Source organism: Mesocricetus auratus, unplaced genomic scaffold (assembly GCF_017639785.1).
Source record: "Mesocricetus auratus isolate SY011 unplaced genomic scaffold, BCM_Maur_2.0 Super-Scaffold_100009, whole genome shotgun sequence".
Classification (NCBI taxonomy): Eukaryota; Metazoa; Chordata; class Mammalia; order Rodentia; family Cricetidae; genus Mesocricetus; species Mesocricetus auratus.
In genome coordinates, this window is record NW_024429193.1 from 65,237,625 (window position 1) to 65,255,924 (window position 18,300).

General features: G+C 51.8%; 2 protein-coding genes across 9 annotated transcripts; both read right to left on the bottom strand.

The window, feature by feature from the left end:
• Window positions 1-958: 958 nt before the first annotated feature.
• Crtc2 (CREB regulated transcription coactivator 2) lies at window positions 959-10,650 on the bottom strand. Of its 7 annotated transcripts, XM_040752331.1 has the most exons (14): window positions 10,374-10,644; window positions 7,573-7,674; window positions 7,382-7,498; window positions 6,487-6,548; window positions 5,826-5,894; window positions 5,563-5,666; window positions 5,443-5,472; window positions 5,222-5,286; window positions 5,071-5,117; window positions 4,718-4,962; window positions 4,002-4,408; window positions 2,336-2,599; window positions 1,730-1,916; window positions 959-1,607 (listed from the first exon to the last, which is right to left on the bottom strand). In XM_040752331.1, exons 1-14 carry the CDS (start codon window positions 10,524-10,526, stop codon window positions 1,381-1,383), a joined length of 2,079 nt encoding a protein of 692 aa, XP_040608265.1. In that variant the 5' UTR covers window positions 10,527-10,644; the 3' UTR covers window positions 959-1,380. The 7 variants fall into 7 exon arrangements, 6 of the variants coding, with proteins under 6 accessions (XP_040608265.1, XP_040608263.1, XP_040608267.1 ...); XM_040752329.1 differs by having other exon boundaries at window positions 5,443-5,666; window positions 10,374-10,645; XM_040752333.1 differs by lacking the exon at window positions 5,826-5,894.
• A 455-nt stretch (window positions 10,651-11,105) lies between these two features.
• On the bottom strand, window positions 11,106-16,639 carry Slc39a1 (solute carrier family 39 member 1). 2 transcript variants are annotated; one of them, XM_005080220.4, is made up of 4 exons: window positions 16,565-16,639; window positions 15,650-15,865; window positions 15,380-15,510; window positions 11,106-13,001 (listed from the first exon to the last, which is right to left on the bottom strand). In XM_005080220.4, exons 2-4 carry the CDS (start codon window positions 15,834-15,836, stop codon window positions 12,345-12,347), a joined length of 975 nt encoding a protein of 324 aa, XP_005080277.1. In that variant the 5' UTR covers window positions 15,837-15,865; window positions 16,565-16,639; the 3' UTR covers window positions 11,106-12,344. The 2 variants fall into 2 exon arrangements, with proteins under 2 accessions (XP_005080277.1, XP_012976000.1); XM_013120546.3 differs by lacking the exon at window positions 16,565-16,639 and adding an exon at window positions 16,116-16,413.
• Window positions 16,640-18,300: the final 1,661 nt, after the last annotated feature.

Here is an 18,300-nt window from a genome sequence, read left to right on the forward strand (position 1 = left end):
GTGGAGGTGGGGAGGAGCAGCGCTCCTTTACCGTGCTGGGTGAAAGCTGAAAAACCTATGTGGAACATGGCAGTCTCCCAAGGATCTGTTGAGTTAAACTCAAATGGAGCAGAGAAGGGGGCAAACTCATATACAATAGTAATATCCTAGGTACACGGAGTTGCATAGGCCCTGCAAGCTTACATGACCAGAGGAGACAGCTAGACCTGATACTCACTTGGAGTTCATAGTTACCAAATCCTCTGTGGTCAGAAGCCCCAATACTGGGAATAGCTACCCCCAGGGGAGCTGAGGTTATTCTACCAGAAACATCTGTGACCTGGGCCAACAGCTATCTCCTTACTCGAGGCCTCAGGGTGAGGAAGAGTAACTTGTCTGGCCAGTCAGGGTGCCCCCTCCCCTGATGCTGCAGCCGAGCCTTAGACAAACATGAGGGCACATGAGGCGACTTCCTGCTGCCATTGGTGAAGTCTTTATTGGCTCTAGGACATGTCCAATTTGTGGCTCAAATCTGAGCCTGGTGGCCATCCACAAACCATAACAATGCCAAAAAGATGAAAACAAGCTTACAATGCCAGCACTCAGGAAACAGGTGAAAAAATCAGGCATAAAACTTCTAGGTAGCCTGGAATATGCAAAAGAAATTCTGCCTCAAAAAATAAAAAAATAGCAGGGTTGTGGCACACGCCTTTACTTCCAGCACTCAGGAGGCAGAGGCAGGTAGATCTCTTGAGTTCCAGGCCAACCTGGTCAGAGAAACTATCTCCAAAAAAAAAGAGCAGGGGCACGGGACGGCGCTGGAGAGATGGCTCAGTGGTTAAGTCCACTGACTGCAATTCCCAGTGCCCACATAGCACCTCACAACTGTCTATAATTTCTTGTTCCTGCTTGGGGTCCCAGGGGACCCCAACCCCCTTAGGTCCCCAGTCATCTACCAAACAGCCAACCACACAAAAGGTTTGTTAGGATTTTTTATTAACATATAATATATTTAATAAAAAATAATATCCACTCTGGCTCTCTCCTCCATTGCAAGGGGAAGAGAGATAGGGAGGGGTTGATAATGCCCACCCTTATCTGGACAAGCCCTACCTCCAAGATTCCCCTCTACACCTTGCTTCCCAACAGGCTCTGACCTCCAGACGGAACATTTCAAAGTTACAAGTGCTTTAGGCCCTCCCTTGAGCTCCTCCAGGCCCACCAGATGTACAGTATTCAGGGGCCACCGGGCCACGCCCCTTCCATTTCCTCATTTTTAGGATCCTTCATTCATATTAGAAAAAGGATCTGGGGGCAGAGAGCAGTCTCTCCTAGGCAGGGGAGGGGTGGACAGGACAGTGACGAGGGCAGGACCATGAAGAAGGATGGCAGTGCAGCCCCTCACTGCAGCCGGTCACTACGGAATGAATCCTCCACAGCAGGGTCAGGCAGCAGGGCACCGGGGTCACTCAGCATGGTTAGTCCTTCCAGGCCCAGCGGCTCCATGCGCAGCTCATCTTCCAGCCCCAGCCCCAGCCCCAGCTCCAACCCAGATGCTGACACCTCAAAGCCAGGTACTCCAGCCAAGGCTGCTGCAATCTCCTTAGAGAAACCTGGGGAGGAGTCTCCTGTGTGTACAAGAGGTAGGTAAGGGTTCCATGCCACACACCTCCAAACCCCCAGTCTCCTAGGACATCAGTGAAGCTGCCAATGCTTCCCCCCAATCTCCACCACCACCCACACCCCTCACCTGTGAGTATGATATTGGGTCCTGAGCCATGGCGGGAACAGTGGGTCAAGTTCTGGTGGTTGAGGACATGAGGATCCTGGGGACCACTAACTGATCCCTCACCCCCTAAAAATCCAGGCCCTTCAGGAAAGGCCGGGGGATCCAGCACCAGGCTGGTTGATGGGCTCTCCATGTTGAACTGCTCCAGCTAGGGACACACAGACAGACCTTGAGGAGCTGGGCTTGAGAACAGGTGTCCTGCCTAGCAAGCCCCATCCACCCCAGAAAGAGAAGCAAAGACAGAGGGAGGTGACAGCAAGCAGAGCAACAGAAGCGAGCACGGGGCCCGGATTAAGTGTGGGCACCGTACCTGCTGGGCCAGAGCATGTGCATGCCAGGAAGAGAACGGGTCAAGGCGGGATCATCAAAGAGCAAGCTGAGCGGAAACAGAGGGCAGGAGTAGGTCAAACACAGGAAGACAGGAGCCCCAAGCTGGCAGTGCTATGATACCTGGGGGAAAAGGAGGTCCCCACCCCCTATCTCCCAATTCAGCGGACCCCCCACCACGCAAGTACCTGGCTCACCCTCAGTCCCCCCCACTTCAGAGCTATGAGTCTGTGTACTCACGTTCCCCAGGCTGAAGTCATTTATTGGCCGGTGGTAAGGCTGTTGCCCATGCCCACTGGACCCAGATGGGTACAGTGCCCCATAGTGTGGTGGCCTGCCCGGGGGCTGTCCACCTGAGGGCTGCACTAAGCAGGCCTGAGAGGGCAACTGCTGTAGAGATTTTGGGGTGGATGGATGGGTGGGTATAACCAGACTTGGAGGGCTATATGGGTATGGGGGCAATCGCTGGTCAGTAGGTAGTTTACTGGTATCCAAGGGGACGCCCTGAAAAAAAAGGGGGGAAATTTATTCTTTACTGTGACTCCTCAAAACAATTCTTAGAGTTTCACACCCTCTAAGCTACACTTGTCCTCAATTCAAACATGACATTGCTCCGAGCCCGGTGTAGTGGTGCAATGTCTGTAAACTCAGCACGCAGGAGCTTGAGGCATGGACACTGTGAGTCTGGATCTGCCAGGCTAAAAGTGAGAGCTATCTCCCCACTCTCCCCCAAAAAAGAGCACCCTATGCTTCATGGGCACTCTGGGAGTTGGTGGAAATTACACAAAATGCATATCAAAATGTGGGTGCTAAATGAGGCTAACAGCAGGTTAACTCAAATTCACTCCCCAAGTGATCAATGTTAAACCCTGGTACTTGACTATCAATAACTGAGTACTAAGACACCTCACAAGTGACTGACTGTTAATACCACAGTGTGGATGAGCACTGCTCTTCAGAGCCCGGAAGAGGCCGGGGAACGGGAGGAATGAAGGAGAAGAGATGTAGAGGGCAAACTGCCCTCGCTGGCTCAGAGTCTTTCCCTATAGGAAGGGTAAAGATGGAACACAGAACATACATCCAGGAGGCAGCAATGGAGCAGGACAGAGGACAGAGGGGGAAGGAATAGGATGAAGGAAAGTGGGTAGGTATTTTTTTTAAGATGGAAAGGGAAGGAAGATCTCCCTTAGCACAGAGGCAAGCCTGAAAAGAAGAAAAGAAGAAAAGAAAGCTGGGCATGGTAGTCATGCCTGTGATCGAAGCCCTTAGGAGGCAGAGGCACGGAGGATCAGATGCTCCAGGCCAACCTCAACTATTTAGCGAGTTCACGGCCAGATGAGCTACGTGAGACCCTATCTCAGCCACCTCTTCCTCACTTGCTGTGTAATGTCATTTTCACTCCGGGCACCAGGTTTTCATCTCAACAGTGAGAAAGGACTGGGCTTTGTGGCCTGGGATTCTTGGACTTGGAATTCTAGAAAGGAAGAAGGGGGATGGGAGAAGGAAGGCACAGGACAGAAGTGATGGGGTTAAGGTGAGCTAGCAAAGGGAGGATTAGAACAAGGAAAGGAGAAAGGCAAATGGGTTAGCTACACTGGTGCCTGTGCGAGGAGGGACGCTCAATACTTGGTGTACGTCACTGTCTCTGCTGCTCACAAAACCAACTTTGTTTTTCAGGGAGATGCTGAGGCTCACAGACGTTCAGTAGCTTGTGAATGGAGACAAGCATCAAGAGGCAGAACTATGATGTGAACTCAAAGGGTTTAATGCCAGAGTTGGTACTCTTAAGCAAAGAGGGGACAAGATAGATAAAAGATGGATTGGGATAGGACAGAGGACGGAAGGGGATGGATGCGACAGGAAGGAGAAGAAGGGAAACAAATGGAGGGAAGGTGGCCACGCATACCTGAGTGATGGAAGACAAGGTGGGTGACATTGTTGGCGAAAACTGTTTGGGCAGCTGCTGTTGGGACCTTCTGGCGTCGGCTGGGCCCGCGGGCAAACTCAGGGGGCTGAGGGGCACACGGCGGTGGCGGGGAGAGGCCCCAGGAGTAGAAGCTGGGTAAGGGGGGGCGCTCAGGACAGGAGATGAAGTGGATGGAGAGGAAGAGGAGGAGGAGAGGGCTGGGGCACTAAGTGACGGGTGGCCCAGGGAGGCGGCGGGCAGTGCGTGGTGGGCCAAGGAGGAGGCAGGCAGTGATGGGTGACTATGGGAGCCCTGGAGCTGGGGTTGAGGACTGTTGAGGGAAGCCTGGAGGTTGGGATTACTTAGGGAGGACTGCAGGGACGGGTGGCTAAGAGGTGAGTGAAGTCCTGCAGACACAGACAAAAAACCAGAGGTGCCAACATTACTGATGGGAACTGGGCCCCTTTCCACCCAGAATGGGTGGCAGTGACCAGACTATGGCGACACAAGGTCCTCCCTACTCTGTCCCTGACAGTGAGACTGGCACTACCCATTTGGGGGTTAATCTCCATCTTTTTCCTAGGAAAAGCCAGGCCTATCCATTCTTGCTAGATGAGGATTACAAGGAGGGGGTACGCAGTGCTGGGGTTGGTGGGCAGTCAGGGGATCCCAGATCAAGCCTCCTTCCCCTTCACCCTTCTAGACAGGACACTTACCTGGTACATCATAGCTGGGTCCCAAACCCAGACCTCCACTGATGCCCAAATGGGTCATAGTATGGGTCAAATTGGAGGTACTGTTGCCCCCGCTCAGGCTGGGGTAGACTGTCTCTTCAGGGTCCAAGGGAGTGGGCAACGGAGGGGGGAAGTGCAGGTTGGTGAGGTCAGGCAGGGAGCCCCCCGTGTTCATGGCAGGCGGGAGGATAGGCACATTGGCAGGCTGGTCAGGAGATGGAAAGATGCTACAGGGAACAGAAGACATGTAAAGAGAAAGTGGTCAGGGAGGAACAAAAATCATCTCTCTGTCCTTCCCTCCCTCAATTTCACTCTGGCTCTGCAATGGTACTTACTTAATTCCAGGGACTTCACAGGACCGAGGTCGAGAGGATGAGGACATCTGAGGACAGAAGGAAGAGGCTTAGACACAAGGACAGATCTCAGTAGGAACCCTGGAAGGACTGTCCCAGGGACACTGGAAGACAACCAGTGGCCCTTACTTACCTTCTTAGCATCCCAAGGTTTCAGCAAATGCTTGTCATCCACCAAGTTCTCCTCAATAGCAGGAACTTGAAAGAGAAAGACTGGTGATGGGAAGGCTGGAGGAGGAGCCAGTAGGCAGGACAAGAAACAGAGGCAAGCAAGAGGAAATTCCTATTCTTTGACCCCATACGAAGTCCCCAACACTTGGCCTTCATTACCCACAACTGATAAAGAGCACATACCTTTAGCATCTATCTCACCATCCAGGAAACCTGCACAGGATGCAATGCAGTTGGTTGCAGTGCCTACATGTTTGCCTGCTTTAGTAAAAAGCTCCATGGCTACTTCCTGGGACCACCTACCTCCTCGGCGACTGGGCAGGACACTGGGAGGTGTGGGGCCTGAATAAGTGTCTTGGGGGTTGGGGTTCATCACACTTGTGTGAAGAGCAGAGTCAGAACTCGTCCTATTGGGAGAGCAGAGATGAGTAGCAGTAATAGTCTTCTAGGTACCAAACAGCCCAGCAGAGGGATATTGAAGCTGGGCTAGCAAAGAAGAGGAAGTAGAGTAGACCCCCAGAGAGTACAGGAAAGAGATGCGGACTAAAGAAGTCAGGGACCATCACCTGTTAAGTGCAGATGGCAGTCGAAACAACTGCCCCTTCTCAGCTGGGAGGGTGCCCCAGGGCATCATCCTAGGACAGAAAAGTCATGAGGAGGAAGGAGGTGGCTGGCAATGGACAAGAAAGGCATGGGGTGGTCAATGTATGGCAGCAAGGGCTATCATGAAAAGGCCTTGGTACACAGTATCATGCTCTTTCTTTCTGGTTCTTCCAATGCCTGTGATCCCTCCTCACTCTAAGAGATCTGGAAACAGAAACGCCTCTGCCAAGATAAGCTGAGTGGAAATGCTAAGCCTAGCAAGTTCTCTGGATACAAGTATTGGAGTTGAGACAGAGAGAGGAGGGCTCAAAGATCTAACAGTTACAGCACTACACCCGGCACCCACTGCTACGAGAAAGGAGCCATCCTCCCCTCCCCCTCACTTACACACGCCCAGCTTGGCTATAGTTCCATTGGTTCTGCTACATGGACTAGGAGGCTTGGCCACTCGTGTCAACATGGCCAAGACTGGACTCTGACCACCTACCCAGCTGCCCCACCCTCCCAGCTTGGCCCTTAGGAGAGGAGGTACTGCTGAAAACTCAGTCCAGTACCTATCCCTAGCCGACCTCAGCCCCTCGAGAACACCAGATGGGTGAGAAATTCCACCTGCACTGGACTCACCTTCGCCAGCCAGATTCCGGGGGAGGAGACAAGTAGGCAGGGCTATAGGGAGAACTGTCAATGTAAATAGCTGTGGTTAAGGAAAAAAGGAGAGAGAACGGATGGGAGAAATAAGGGAGGCAGCAGATAGTTACACAAGTAAGTCGGGTATTGGTGGCTCATGTCTGTAATCTCAACAGTTGGCAGGTTGAAGCATGGGAGTTCTCAGCTCTAGGCCTGTCAGAGATACATAGTGAGGAGCACTCTCGTGCGAAAAGCCCATACTACAGGATGACCGCCCCACCATCCTACACACACGCACACGTGCACACACACATGCATACACGCACACACACAATAGGACTGGTGCTGGCGCTGATCTTTCATCTCAGCACTCAGGAAGCAGAGTCAAGCAGGTATCTATCTATCTGGTATACACAGGTCAGCCTGGTCTACACAAGCAAACTCCAGGGCAACCAGGACTACATAGAGACCCCCTCAGAAAACAAAACAATGAAAACAAAACAAAAACAGGCCAAGCTTAGTAGAGCTGAAACAACCTAAGCAAATGCCTGGGTAGGGTTAGGTAGACAAACATGGCGGACAGCAGTCTCTAGGAACAAGTTCACAACAGAATGGGAAAAGGAACCAAATCTCCTTCCCAGGTAACAGGCAGCCCTGCTTTACAATAAAGTGAGCAGAAGTAAGGCCAGCCAGGACCAGCACTAAAAAGGACACAGCCACAAGAACACAAACTGTCTGTCACAGGAGCTTGTGCTGACAGTCAAGAAGGCTGGGAAAAAGAACTGGACAAGGACAAAACCGAGCATACAAAGCTGAGAGCTCCTTCCCACCGCCAGTCTCTAAGGAGCCCCTTCCTCTCTGCCCTGGCCCTGAAGTCGTTCGTGAAGGATATGTGGCGGGGGTATCGGCGAAGCGGGGACACCATCCTGCGGGGGTCTCGCTGTACCCGTTCCACCAACCCATGGTGCCTAGTGCTCCGAGATGAATCCAAAGGTGAATGGAGGGGGCTCTGCCAAAAAGGACAGGTGAATCAGCAGGGGGAGTAGCCCAACAGCCTACACTCCTTGGCTGGTGTCCACTCACCTGGAACTCAGCCAGGCCACAGCCAATCTGGTTAACATTGGGCAGAGAACCACCATAATGGGAGCTCCTTGTATAAGCCAGTCGCAGTTTTTGGGCCTGTAACTGAGATAAAAGACACAAACGGGTATGTCAGGGAAGGTCCTGAGCACTGTTCCTTTTGGCCATCTTTGTCATTTCTTTTATCTTTGTCATTTCTTTTTTGTTTTTCGAGACAAGGTTTCTCTGTATTGTTTTGGAGCTTGTCCTGGAACTCGCTCTGTAGACCAGGCTGGCCTCGAACTCACAGAGATCCACCTGCCTCTGCCTCCCGAGTGCTGGGATTAAAGGTGTGCGCCACCAACGCCCGGCCGTCTTTGTCATTTCTGTCATCAGAATATACGACTGCTTTCAGGATTATCAGCCAGTACAAAGACAGTGGTGGGAAACATCAGGAAGACCTGGTACAAATGACCAGCTCTTCTGCTGCTCTCTAACCAATGAGCTCTGGACTGCCTGACAGAACCCTGCTAGGCAGGGCCTCACACTGTGCAAGGCCTGTTTCTCTGTCTCTGTCTGTTGGTATCCCCACTGAGGCAAGTCATAGGATGGTAGCCTATTAGGCACCTCTGCCTTCATTTCCAGATGTCTCCAAGACTAATTAGAAGATGAGGGGAAGGCCAGAATTGATGCCAAAGATTCATTATTGCCTGCCTCTTCCCTTCACACTCTGAGGAGCAGATGTTTCTGGGACCTGCTGCTTTTCCAGCTTTAGAACCAGGCTGCATGGAGTCTGCACGTCCCAAACCATATAATCTGAAAAGTGAGGACTCTTCTGCTGAAAGAGAGGTGCCCAAACCAAGTATTCTTCTACTGAACGCTAAGATGGCAGAGGAGGAGGGGACACAGTAGCCTAGTCCTTCTCCTGCCAGTTTGTTGAGATGTCTGCTAAGGAAGTGAGACAAAATAACCCTCAGCTGGCCATAGTTTTAGTCTCTCTATATATCTCATGTCCCTCTATGTGAGAGATAAGTAGCTACTTCCAAGGCTCAGACACTGACTGTAGCCAAATAAGTAGAGCTGGGATAAGGGCATGGAAACGGGGAGAGCAACCAAGGAAGGGAGGATTTGGAGAGCTCAGAGTCAGAACTAATCAGACCCACTTTCTGTTCCAGACCGGCTCAGGGATTCCAGTGGGAGATGCTGAGCTCTGGACTTAATGGACAGAGACTTCAAGTCCTCTGGTGGTCTATGCCTTCCCAGCTACCCAGGTAACAAACTAAGCATTGCACTCCAAGCTCAAGACCCTTGGATCTCCGGCTCTGGCCGTGTATGCTCACTATAGGCTGCTGTGTATCAGGGAAGCTAATCAGCAGAAGAAAAGTAGGTAGAAAGGCCTTTGATAACCGAAGCATCACAAAACAGAAGCCCCAGCTTTTCATTCCTCACAGCTCTGGCTTGCACACACAAGTTCTGACAGACACACGGTCCAGAGGACAGAGCCTCAAGCTCTCCACTGGAAATAAGTCTCTCTTCCAGCTTGTCTCTGACCCCCACTATGATCAAAAGCTGTTACAGGGAGCAGTCAAGGGCTCATAATCCTCGTGGTGGCTAAGAGCAGGTTATACAAGTGTGTGCACGACACACATATACATACCAGATTTGCCTCCCCACTTATCTTTCCTGAACTCCCACAAACTAGAGCATGTGGTTCCTAGAAAACCAGAGGACACAGACAGACACACACACACACACATACCTCAAATAGTCAAGGGAGATACACACAAAACACAATCAGTCACAGTCATACACAGAACCAAAGGACCTTGGAACATGGTTATTTATGTTCCCGCATCTTCACTTCAATTTTAAAACTAACCGTGTCCCTAAGTTAGGGCTGCTTACCTGCAAACTCCTGCCAGCCCACCCCACCCCTCTCAATCTAGCTCTGGAAAGCAAGAAACCAAGAGTGGTGAGGGGGGCTGTTTCCAAAACAACTTGGCAGAATTCTGAAAATTCCTTGTGGAACTTCCTAGGAATGAAGATTTGCCACACACAGCGGACTCTAGAAAGCACTCCAGAAACTGACTCACAGGTAGCACCATCTCCCTAGAAAGTTCTGCACATCGCCGCTGATATAGGTGATCCTTTACCCAATTTGGTGATTCAAAGCCTTACCTTTCCTCCCAAGCGGCCAGGGCCAGACAGCAGGAACCATTCTGTGAGCAATGGTCCTCACCTTGACTCAAGTCAGGAAACCACACGAAATATTTGAAAAAGGAAGCAAAGGGACGGGACACAGGAGGGGACTTCCTGTCCCAATATACCCAGCACAGCTAGATCAAACCACTCGAGAGGCCCTTTCCCTTAGGAACCCAGACGCCGTCAGTGTCCCAACAGAGCACAAGCACTACTCTGGCTATCACAAGCTCACAAAGGGCCAGATTAGGAACAAGTAGACTATGCTCCTAACCCATAATCCACAACTGAGGATGCTTCAGTGGAAAGGACTCGGCCAGAGATGCACAAGAACCGTTCCATGGGCGCTGGACTTGGGCAGACCATCTTCCCTCTTCCGCCAGTCCTGCCTCACACGTAAATAACTCGAACCCAGTCTTTATTACTCCCCCAATCTCTCCGGTGTTCCTGACTTCCCGGCAAAATTCGTTTAGCTGATCCACCGGCCCTCACCCCGTGCCACCCAGACGGCGGCGCCCGCTGCCCCAGCCGCGTTCCGCCTCCTGCCCAGCGGCTCCCGCCCCCGCCCCGCCTATCCGCTTGGCGACCGCTCCTCTGTGCTCGGGCACCCCGGCACGGCCCCTTACCCGTGTGGAGCCGATGTCCATCATCACCTCCTCGAAGGCCGCCGTCTCCTCGGCCTGACGCTGCTTCTGCAGCGCGATCTTCTCACTAAACTTGCGTGGATTGGACGCTGAGGCTGTAGCGGAGCCCGGCCCGTTCGCCCCCGACGTCGCCATCTTACGCCCGCGTCCCTCCCCGCCACCTTCCCAGTTCCAGCCACGGCCTCCGCGGGCCCGGCCCGGCTCCTCCAGCCGTAGCAGCAGCCGCCGCTGCCTCCGCGAGCCCGGCGGCTCGGCCCCAGCCTAGTCCTGACCCGCAATGCACTGCCTGCCGGGACTTGTAGTTTGTTTACGGGCCTCCTCCGCGCCCGCAGCCACGCAGCGAGGGGAGGAAGCGGACTCTATTTCCCAGCAGTCCTTCCGACCCCGGGAGGCCGGCACGCGCACCACCCCTCACCTACTCCCGGCGGCGCCGCAAGCCGGGAAAGGTAGTTCTACCACAGTCCCTAGCCTACGAACGGGAAGGGGCAAAGGATTCGCAAAGGAAGCTGGAGAAAACAGAGAGGAAGGGAAGGGGTGGAGACAGAAAGGGAAGAAGGAAGAGACAAAAGAAAAAGTTGGTCATCCTCAGGAAAAGCGACAAGTGGGGCGAGTGAAAACAAGCAAGTGTAAGCATCTGGAATTCAGGTCCTCTCAGGCTGGCCACAACACACCCCACCCACCCACCCACCAAATGAACCAGGTACCGTACAGGGGTATAGAAATATCTTTTATTTGGGTAACATGTCCCAAAACAGGTCAGTTAGTAAAATAGATTCTACACAGTAAGCCCCTATGCACAGCCCTCCCTCCCCCAAAATAATCCTGGGGCGGGGTCGGGAGATCTGCACCCCCCCCCAGATATAAAAAGTTTTGGCAGGTCAATGTTTATTATCTAGGTATGGGGCACCTTCTGTAGTGGTTGGTGTCAAAAGTTGTACCTACTTTCTCTTTACTGCAGTTCAGTTCAGCAAACATTTCTGCCCCACCCAAATTGTGGGGCTCAAATTTCGAGCAAATAGGTCTCCACTGAGGTGCTGGGCAGGGCCCAGGGCCACCTAACTGTGCTTTGAGAGAAGGAGCAGGTGAGCCATACATGTTGGCGCACGCCTTTAATCCCAGTGCTCAGGAGGCAGAGGCAGGCGGATCTCTGTGAGTGCAAAGCCAGCCTGGTCTACAGAGCTAGGTCCAGGACAGCCAGGGCTACACAGAGAAACCCTGTCTCGGGAAAAAAAAAAAAAAACAACTAAAAAAGGAGGGGGCAGGTGGGTGTTTGGCACTTTAAAAATAGAGGTGTGAGTGGGTGTGGTGGCATAGCACCCCTATAACTCCAGCACTGGTGAGGCAGAGGCATGCAAACCTCTGAATTGGAGGTCAGCCTGGTCTACAGAGCAAGTGCCAGGACGGCCAGGGATATACAGAGAAGCCATGTCTCAAAAGAAAAGAAAACAAACAAACAAACAAAAGTGAGCAGGACACTCGAGGCCAGATAAATTATAAAAACTGGCAAAGAGACCATTTGGCACTAGTCCCTTGGTAGAGAAGAGACACAGAAGAAAGTAAGAGGATCCACTTCAACTGGCAGAGAGCTGAAATGGGCTGGAGCCAGCAGGGCACTGACTGACTTACACCCTCTGCGTCTTATCTCCAAGCCACTGGATGCCTATCTCCAGTTCTTCTGTCAGTGTGCCTCTAGATGTAGTGCCTGGTCTGATTCTTGATGCCGCCCGATCTAGTGACTTGGCTATTTCTTGCTCTTTGGGCCTGCAGCTAGCCTCCTACCTGCCCTCTTCCCTCTCATGATTCATAGTCCAAATGCTCCATCCCTACCTCTCAGAGAACTCACTGGTCCTCACTACTTCCTTTCTACTTCCTACAAACTGGGAAGCACAGAGAGGATAGAGAGGACAGAGGCACCTAACAGGATGCCTCCCCTGCCTTTTCTCTTTAAGCACCTTAGATTTGGATGAAGAGCAGGCCAGTGAGCAGGGCAAAGCCTGCTAGGAGCAGGATGACCTTGAGGATCCTCTGCTCGGAAGTGGCCAGCTCCTGGGGTAAGATCTCCAGGAAGGTGATATACAGGAAGGTGCCAGCTGCCATGCCCTCCAGCACAGACTGGGCCAGCTGGTGCAGAGGCCCAGCTGACTCTGACAGAGCTGCACCCAGCCCAATACCCAGAGGTGTCATACATGAGAAGAGGATCCCACAGCCAGCCACCACCTGTACCCGCAGGTGGCTCTGTAGCAGCCTCAGGGACAGGCTGACTGCCAGGATACCCTTGTGGAGCAGCAAAGCTAGGCACAACTCCATTGCCCGAGCCCTGTCTCGTTGCAGCCCCACAGCCAGGCCCTCAAACACTGAGTGCAAGGCTAGGGAGAAGACCAGAACACAGGCACGCAGGGCGGAGGGAGCTGCTGGAGTTCCGCTGGCCTGGGGGACCCCTGGTCCATCGTGCCAGTGTTGAGGCCCGCCATTCACTGTTCCCAGCAGAGCCCTGGTCTCTTCCGGATGTGGTGGACTGGACTGCTCCTTGTAAGCCAGTGTGATCTGCTCCATCACCAAAACCAGGAAGAAGCCCATGGCCAGGATGAACTCTTGCAGAGGGAACTGAAGCTGTGGACAAAGGTGGCAACAGGAGTTCAGGAAACAGGACAAGAACGGGAAGGAGTCAGACGCAGAGCCTGGTAGAGGCCCAGTCATACACACCTGAAGTCCCACATAGGCCCAGGGTCCCTACTGCCTACTGGTCACACAGTGATGAAGTCATTTGGTGCCACTGACACAGAGCAACACATATGGGACAGAAATGGTATCACACCATACTAAATGCAGACCAAAGTGTCTCAACCTTGGCGCTAATAACGTTTTGGGATAAATAATTCTGTCATCACTGTCATACACACTAAGTGAGCAGCTCCTCTGACTTCTACCCACCAGATGTCATCAGCAAGCACAGCATCACCACCACCAACACCACTAAGCTGTGACAACCAAGACTGTCTCCAGTTAGTGTTTCCTAAGGGGCAAAAATTTTCCCTGGTTGAGGGTCATGGACACAGATGCACACCGTTAGTCCCAGCACTTAGGAGGCAGAGACAGGCAGATTTCTGTGAGTTCAAGACCAGCCTGGTCTACAAGAGCTAGTTCAGGACAGCCTCCAAAGCCACAGAGAAATCCTGTCTCGAAAAACCAAATAAAACAAAGGATCACATTTGAGCCCATCTTTCCAAATGTTCACATACATGTCACAGGGACATGCAGTCATATGGAGACACAGGTCACTCAGTCACAGATATACAGAGGTTGGCAGCGATTCCTACTTCCTCAGTCACAGGGAAAAAAGAGAAGAACTTGGGATGACTGTGCTGAACCTATCTGCCTCAGGTTTTCCTATACTGTGTTTTTTGGGAGATATTTTTGTTTGGGAAGCAGGGAGGGGGTTGAGACAGGTCTCACTCTGAAGCTCAAAAGGCCTGGAAAATACTATACAGTCCAAGTTGACCTCAAAATCCTCATGATCCTCCTGCCTCAGCCTTCAAGTGCTGAAACTTCTGCTTCCAGTTTTATAGTGAGTTTTCCATGCCTGTCCTGCTTCCTTGAGAACACCAGACCCCTGGAAACGGCTTCCTACCCTCCCTGATCTACAGGGATCTGTCTCCAGCCCTCCAAGGGATGCTAAACCACCAGCTGTGCTAGTTCACACTATATCCATAAAATTGAGACAGGAGAACTGAAAGCTTCAGTAGTCAGGACTACACAGAAAGAGAGAGAGAGAGAGAGAGAGACAGAGACAGAGAGAGAGAGAGAGAGAGAGAGAGAGAGAGAGAGAGAGAGAGAAAGGAGCCCTCACTAATTAAACTCATGGGGTCAAGGTAACATGCTCACACATAGACACACAGGAAATAGAAGTGGGGGCTAGTTGGTAGCTGGAAAGACTATCAGTGGGAGGGAGTCAAGAATGGGGTGAATATAGTCAAGATACCTTATGTATGAAAATGTAATAATCAAACCAATTACTATGCACAATTTATGCAAATGAAAAAAAAATCTAGCCAGGAGGTGGTGGTACACCTTTTTTTTTTTTTTTTTTTTTTGGTTTTTGGAGACAGGGTTTCTCTGTGGCTTTGGAGGCTGTCCTGGAACTCACAGAGATCCGCCTGCCTCTGCCTCCCGAGTGCTGGAATTAAAGGCGTGCGCCACCAACGCCCGGCCGGTGGTACACTCTTTTAACCCCAGTACTTGCGAGGCAGAGGCAGGTGGACCTCTGAGTTCAAGGCCAGCCTGGTCGACAGAGTGCGTTCCAGGACAGCCAGAGCTACATAATCGAGACCCTGCCCTGAAAAAATGAAGTAAGGTATAAAGGAAAGAAAATATTCTTCGTGAAGTGGCATTTGGGACACAGAGACAGGAAGATCACTGCAAATTTGAGGCAAGTCTACATAACAAAGCCAGGCGGTGGTGCACACCTTTAGTTCCAGCACTCGGGAGGCAGAGGCAAGTGGATCTCTGTGAGTTCAAGGCCAGCCTGATATCCTGTTCCAGGACAGGCTCCAAAACAATACAGAGAAACCCTGTCTCAGAAAACCCAAAAAAAAAGTCTACATAACAAGTACCAGGCCAGCCAGGAATACACAGTGAGAACCTATCTCAAAGAAGGAAAAGGAGAAAACGAAAAGGGAGGAGGAAGAGGAGGGACAAAGGGACAATGGGTGAAACACTATTCTTAGAACATTGTTAACTTTCTGGTAACTGCAACTAAAATCCAGAGTGGTTCCCACACCTGACAAGGTTCCTCACACTATCTGAAAGAGTACACTGGGGTCGTACCAGGCCCAGTACCCAGGAAAGAATGCACAGAAATGTATGCCGCCCTGTCGCTGAAATCATAACTCACAAGCTCACAGTCATGGGGCGAGCCCTAAAGCTATAACCGCGTTTTCTATTAGCTAGTCCAGCAATTCTGTGGGTCACATGCTGAGGTCAGTGCTCACCGTCACATGCAGAGCCGCCAACGCCTCATCTATGGCAGCTAGGTAGTCAGGCAGCAGGTCCAGAAGACAGGTAGCCAAAAACACGCCTCCTGCGAAGCAGCTTACGAGGCTTAGGGTTTTCTGGCCTGAGGCTGAGCAAGAGTGAAGTACAAAGGGGGTTATAACCAACTCAAAGCCCTGCAAAGTCCCACTCCAACAGAAGCAGCGGCCACCCCCGCCTTCCCCTCCTCCGCAGCTACCCCTCCCACCTCCAGAGTAGCAGAGACTCACCGGAGGCTTCATGGCTAGCGCCTGGCCTTCGAAGCACACACACAGGCACCAAGCTGCAGACAAGCGTCAAGAGCAGCAGCAGAACCAGAGCCCCCAGCTTCACCTCCAGCCCCACTGGCACCGAGGGCTCGGAAGCTATTGCTTCTGGGCGCCACACCAGGAGCTCTGGCTCCCCCCAGGGCCCCATGGTGGCTGTGGGATCAATGACTCTCAGACCTATAAAGAAAATACCAGCATGGGTGAGAAGGGTCACATAGGAAAAAGGGGGTCAAGGAAAAGGGAAGGCTGGTCAGCAGAATGTCCTTCCCTCAGCCCAGACACTTTGTGGCCTTTCCCAGCTGGGGTGACTCATCCACTCCAACACCAGGGGCATTGCATTTCCTCCTTCGAATTTATCTCTCGCAGTTCTGGGAGCCACCAAGGAGGAAACTGAGGCACAAGAAGGCCAATATAGATATGTCATTACCCCTTCACTTGGAGTCCGCAAAAAACTAGGAACAGACTCCAGGTTAGACCTGGAGCTGGAGCCCCCTAACGAAGGTAGAGACCACTCTCTCACACATAGTCCACCATGAGCGTGTAGCAAAGAGGTTGGAGCTTGGAGAGAAGTCCCGGGTGCTTTCACGGACGATCTGAAACTGGACGAACTTGGGTGCTGGATGACTCTCTCACTGTCCACTCCCCAGAGCCAAATAACAGGTAGCCAAAGGGCAGACAGCCAAAGGAGAGGGGCTTGGGACTGGCTAAGGCTAACACCAAGCTGAGGGCGGTGTCTGGAAGTCTCGAAGGCGAGGTCAGAGGTCGCCAGCGTCGCAGGACGCAGATGAAAAATGTTAAAATGGAGACCCCCAGCTCCTAGCCTGGGAGGCCTTAGAAGCTGACTTAGACCCCCGAGCCCAGGGAGGCCGCACTCACCTCCCGAGGGTCTCGCTCCATCGCAGACGCTGGGTTCCGGCCTCGCGTCGGGAATTCCCGCCCCCTCCCCTCCCCTCTCCCCTCCCCCCCCACCGCCTCCGCGTACCCGCACCAGGCTGCCAATGACTGCACTCGGTGGGAGGAGCCTATCCTGGAGTGACATGCGTTAAGAGCAATTAGAATCTGGGAACAGGAGAGGGCTAGGCGGGCGGCGAGCTGAGACCGAGCCAAAGCCGGGAGGGGACTAGCGGGAAGACCCGAGGGCGGTGGGTCTGGCACACATCTTCGGAGGAGCTGGCCGCCAGAGCCGGCCAGTCACAGAGACTTTGATAAAAGTGGGAACTCTGCGAGCAAGGCCTGTTATCCTTACTCTCAAGTATCTCTCCCCACATCTCTTAAGATATCTGTCTGGCCTTGGCCCCGACTCTTAATAGTGCATTAGTGCTTAACTGGGCCAGAGGGGATCATTACCTTTTTGGGACAAATGTCTTTGCCTGGCTTGCCTAGCCAGCCCCCACAAAAAAAGATGAGACAGAATTGGGAAAGAATGGGGGCATGATTTAAAAGCGATCCTTTCTAAAAATTAATTAACTAAAATAAATAAATAAAACAATCCTTTCTAGACTGCCTAAGGCCCATTTGACTTCTAAGCAGCCTCCTGCCTCCCCAGAGTCTGCAGAGAAATTTTGGGACTGAGTTTAGGAGTTGCCGAAACCCCATCAAGTAGCATACGTCAATTTCCTATTGATCATGCCTTTGGGCATCGTGCCAAGATTTTCTCCAACTTCATTTTGTGTTCTCCAGCTCTCCCACCCCCTAGTCCTAAAGATCTGTTTTCTGTTCCTTGCATGCACAGTGTTTTCTCTCTTTTCTTTGTTTCTTCTGCTTATTTATTTATTGTCTTAGATTTCACACTTTAAAGTTCACACTGGCCTGCAAATCACTATGTGGCCAAACTGTTCCCAGCTCAGAACAATCATGCCTCAGCCTCCCAAGTGCTGAGATAACTGCATGTACCACGGTGCCCGCTCACCATTGTATTTTTCTCTCCATACCTTCACTGTTTGCTCAGTTCTCTCGATCCCACAACACATGTTCTATGAATCCCCTTCTGAGCCGATGAGGAGATGGCTCAGCTGTTACAGGGATTTGGCATCAAGCCTAAGGTTTTTAATTGAATTCCACCCGTCCCCAACTAAGAAGGTAGAAGAAGAGGTCCAACTCCCACAAATTATCCTCTGACTTCCACATATGTGTCCAGTGGCAAAACAGACAGACAGACAGACAGACACACACACACACACACACACACTAGAAACAAGTGAAAATCTGAGTTCAAGGCCAGCTTGGGCCTCTTTGCAGTACCTTGCCCAGCACCAGCACACATGCCTCGCAGCTCACAACTGCTTGTAACCTTGGTTCCACAGGGAGCAAAGGAACCTGACCTCCTGTTGGCTGTGTACTTACCCACACAGGCATGTACACATCATTTAACATAAAATAAATCTTTTAAAAGTTGAATAGGAGACTGGAGAGATAGCACCTCAATATTTAAGAGCGTTTTCTGTCCTTCCAGAGAACCCAAATTTGATTTTCAGCAATCAAATCAGTCTACAACCCCTGCTCCAGGGCATTCAACACCTCTGACCTCTGTACACGCATGTGCACATACCCACATGCAGACAGACACACCTACACAAAACTAAAAGTAATTTTATTTAGGTATTTTATGTGTA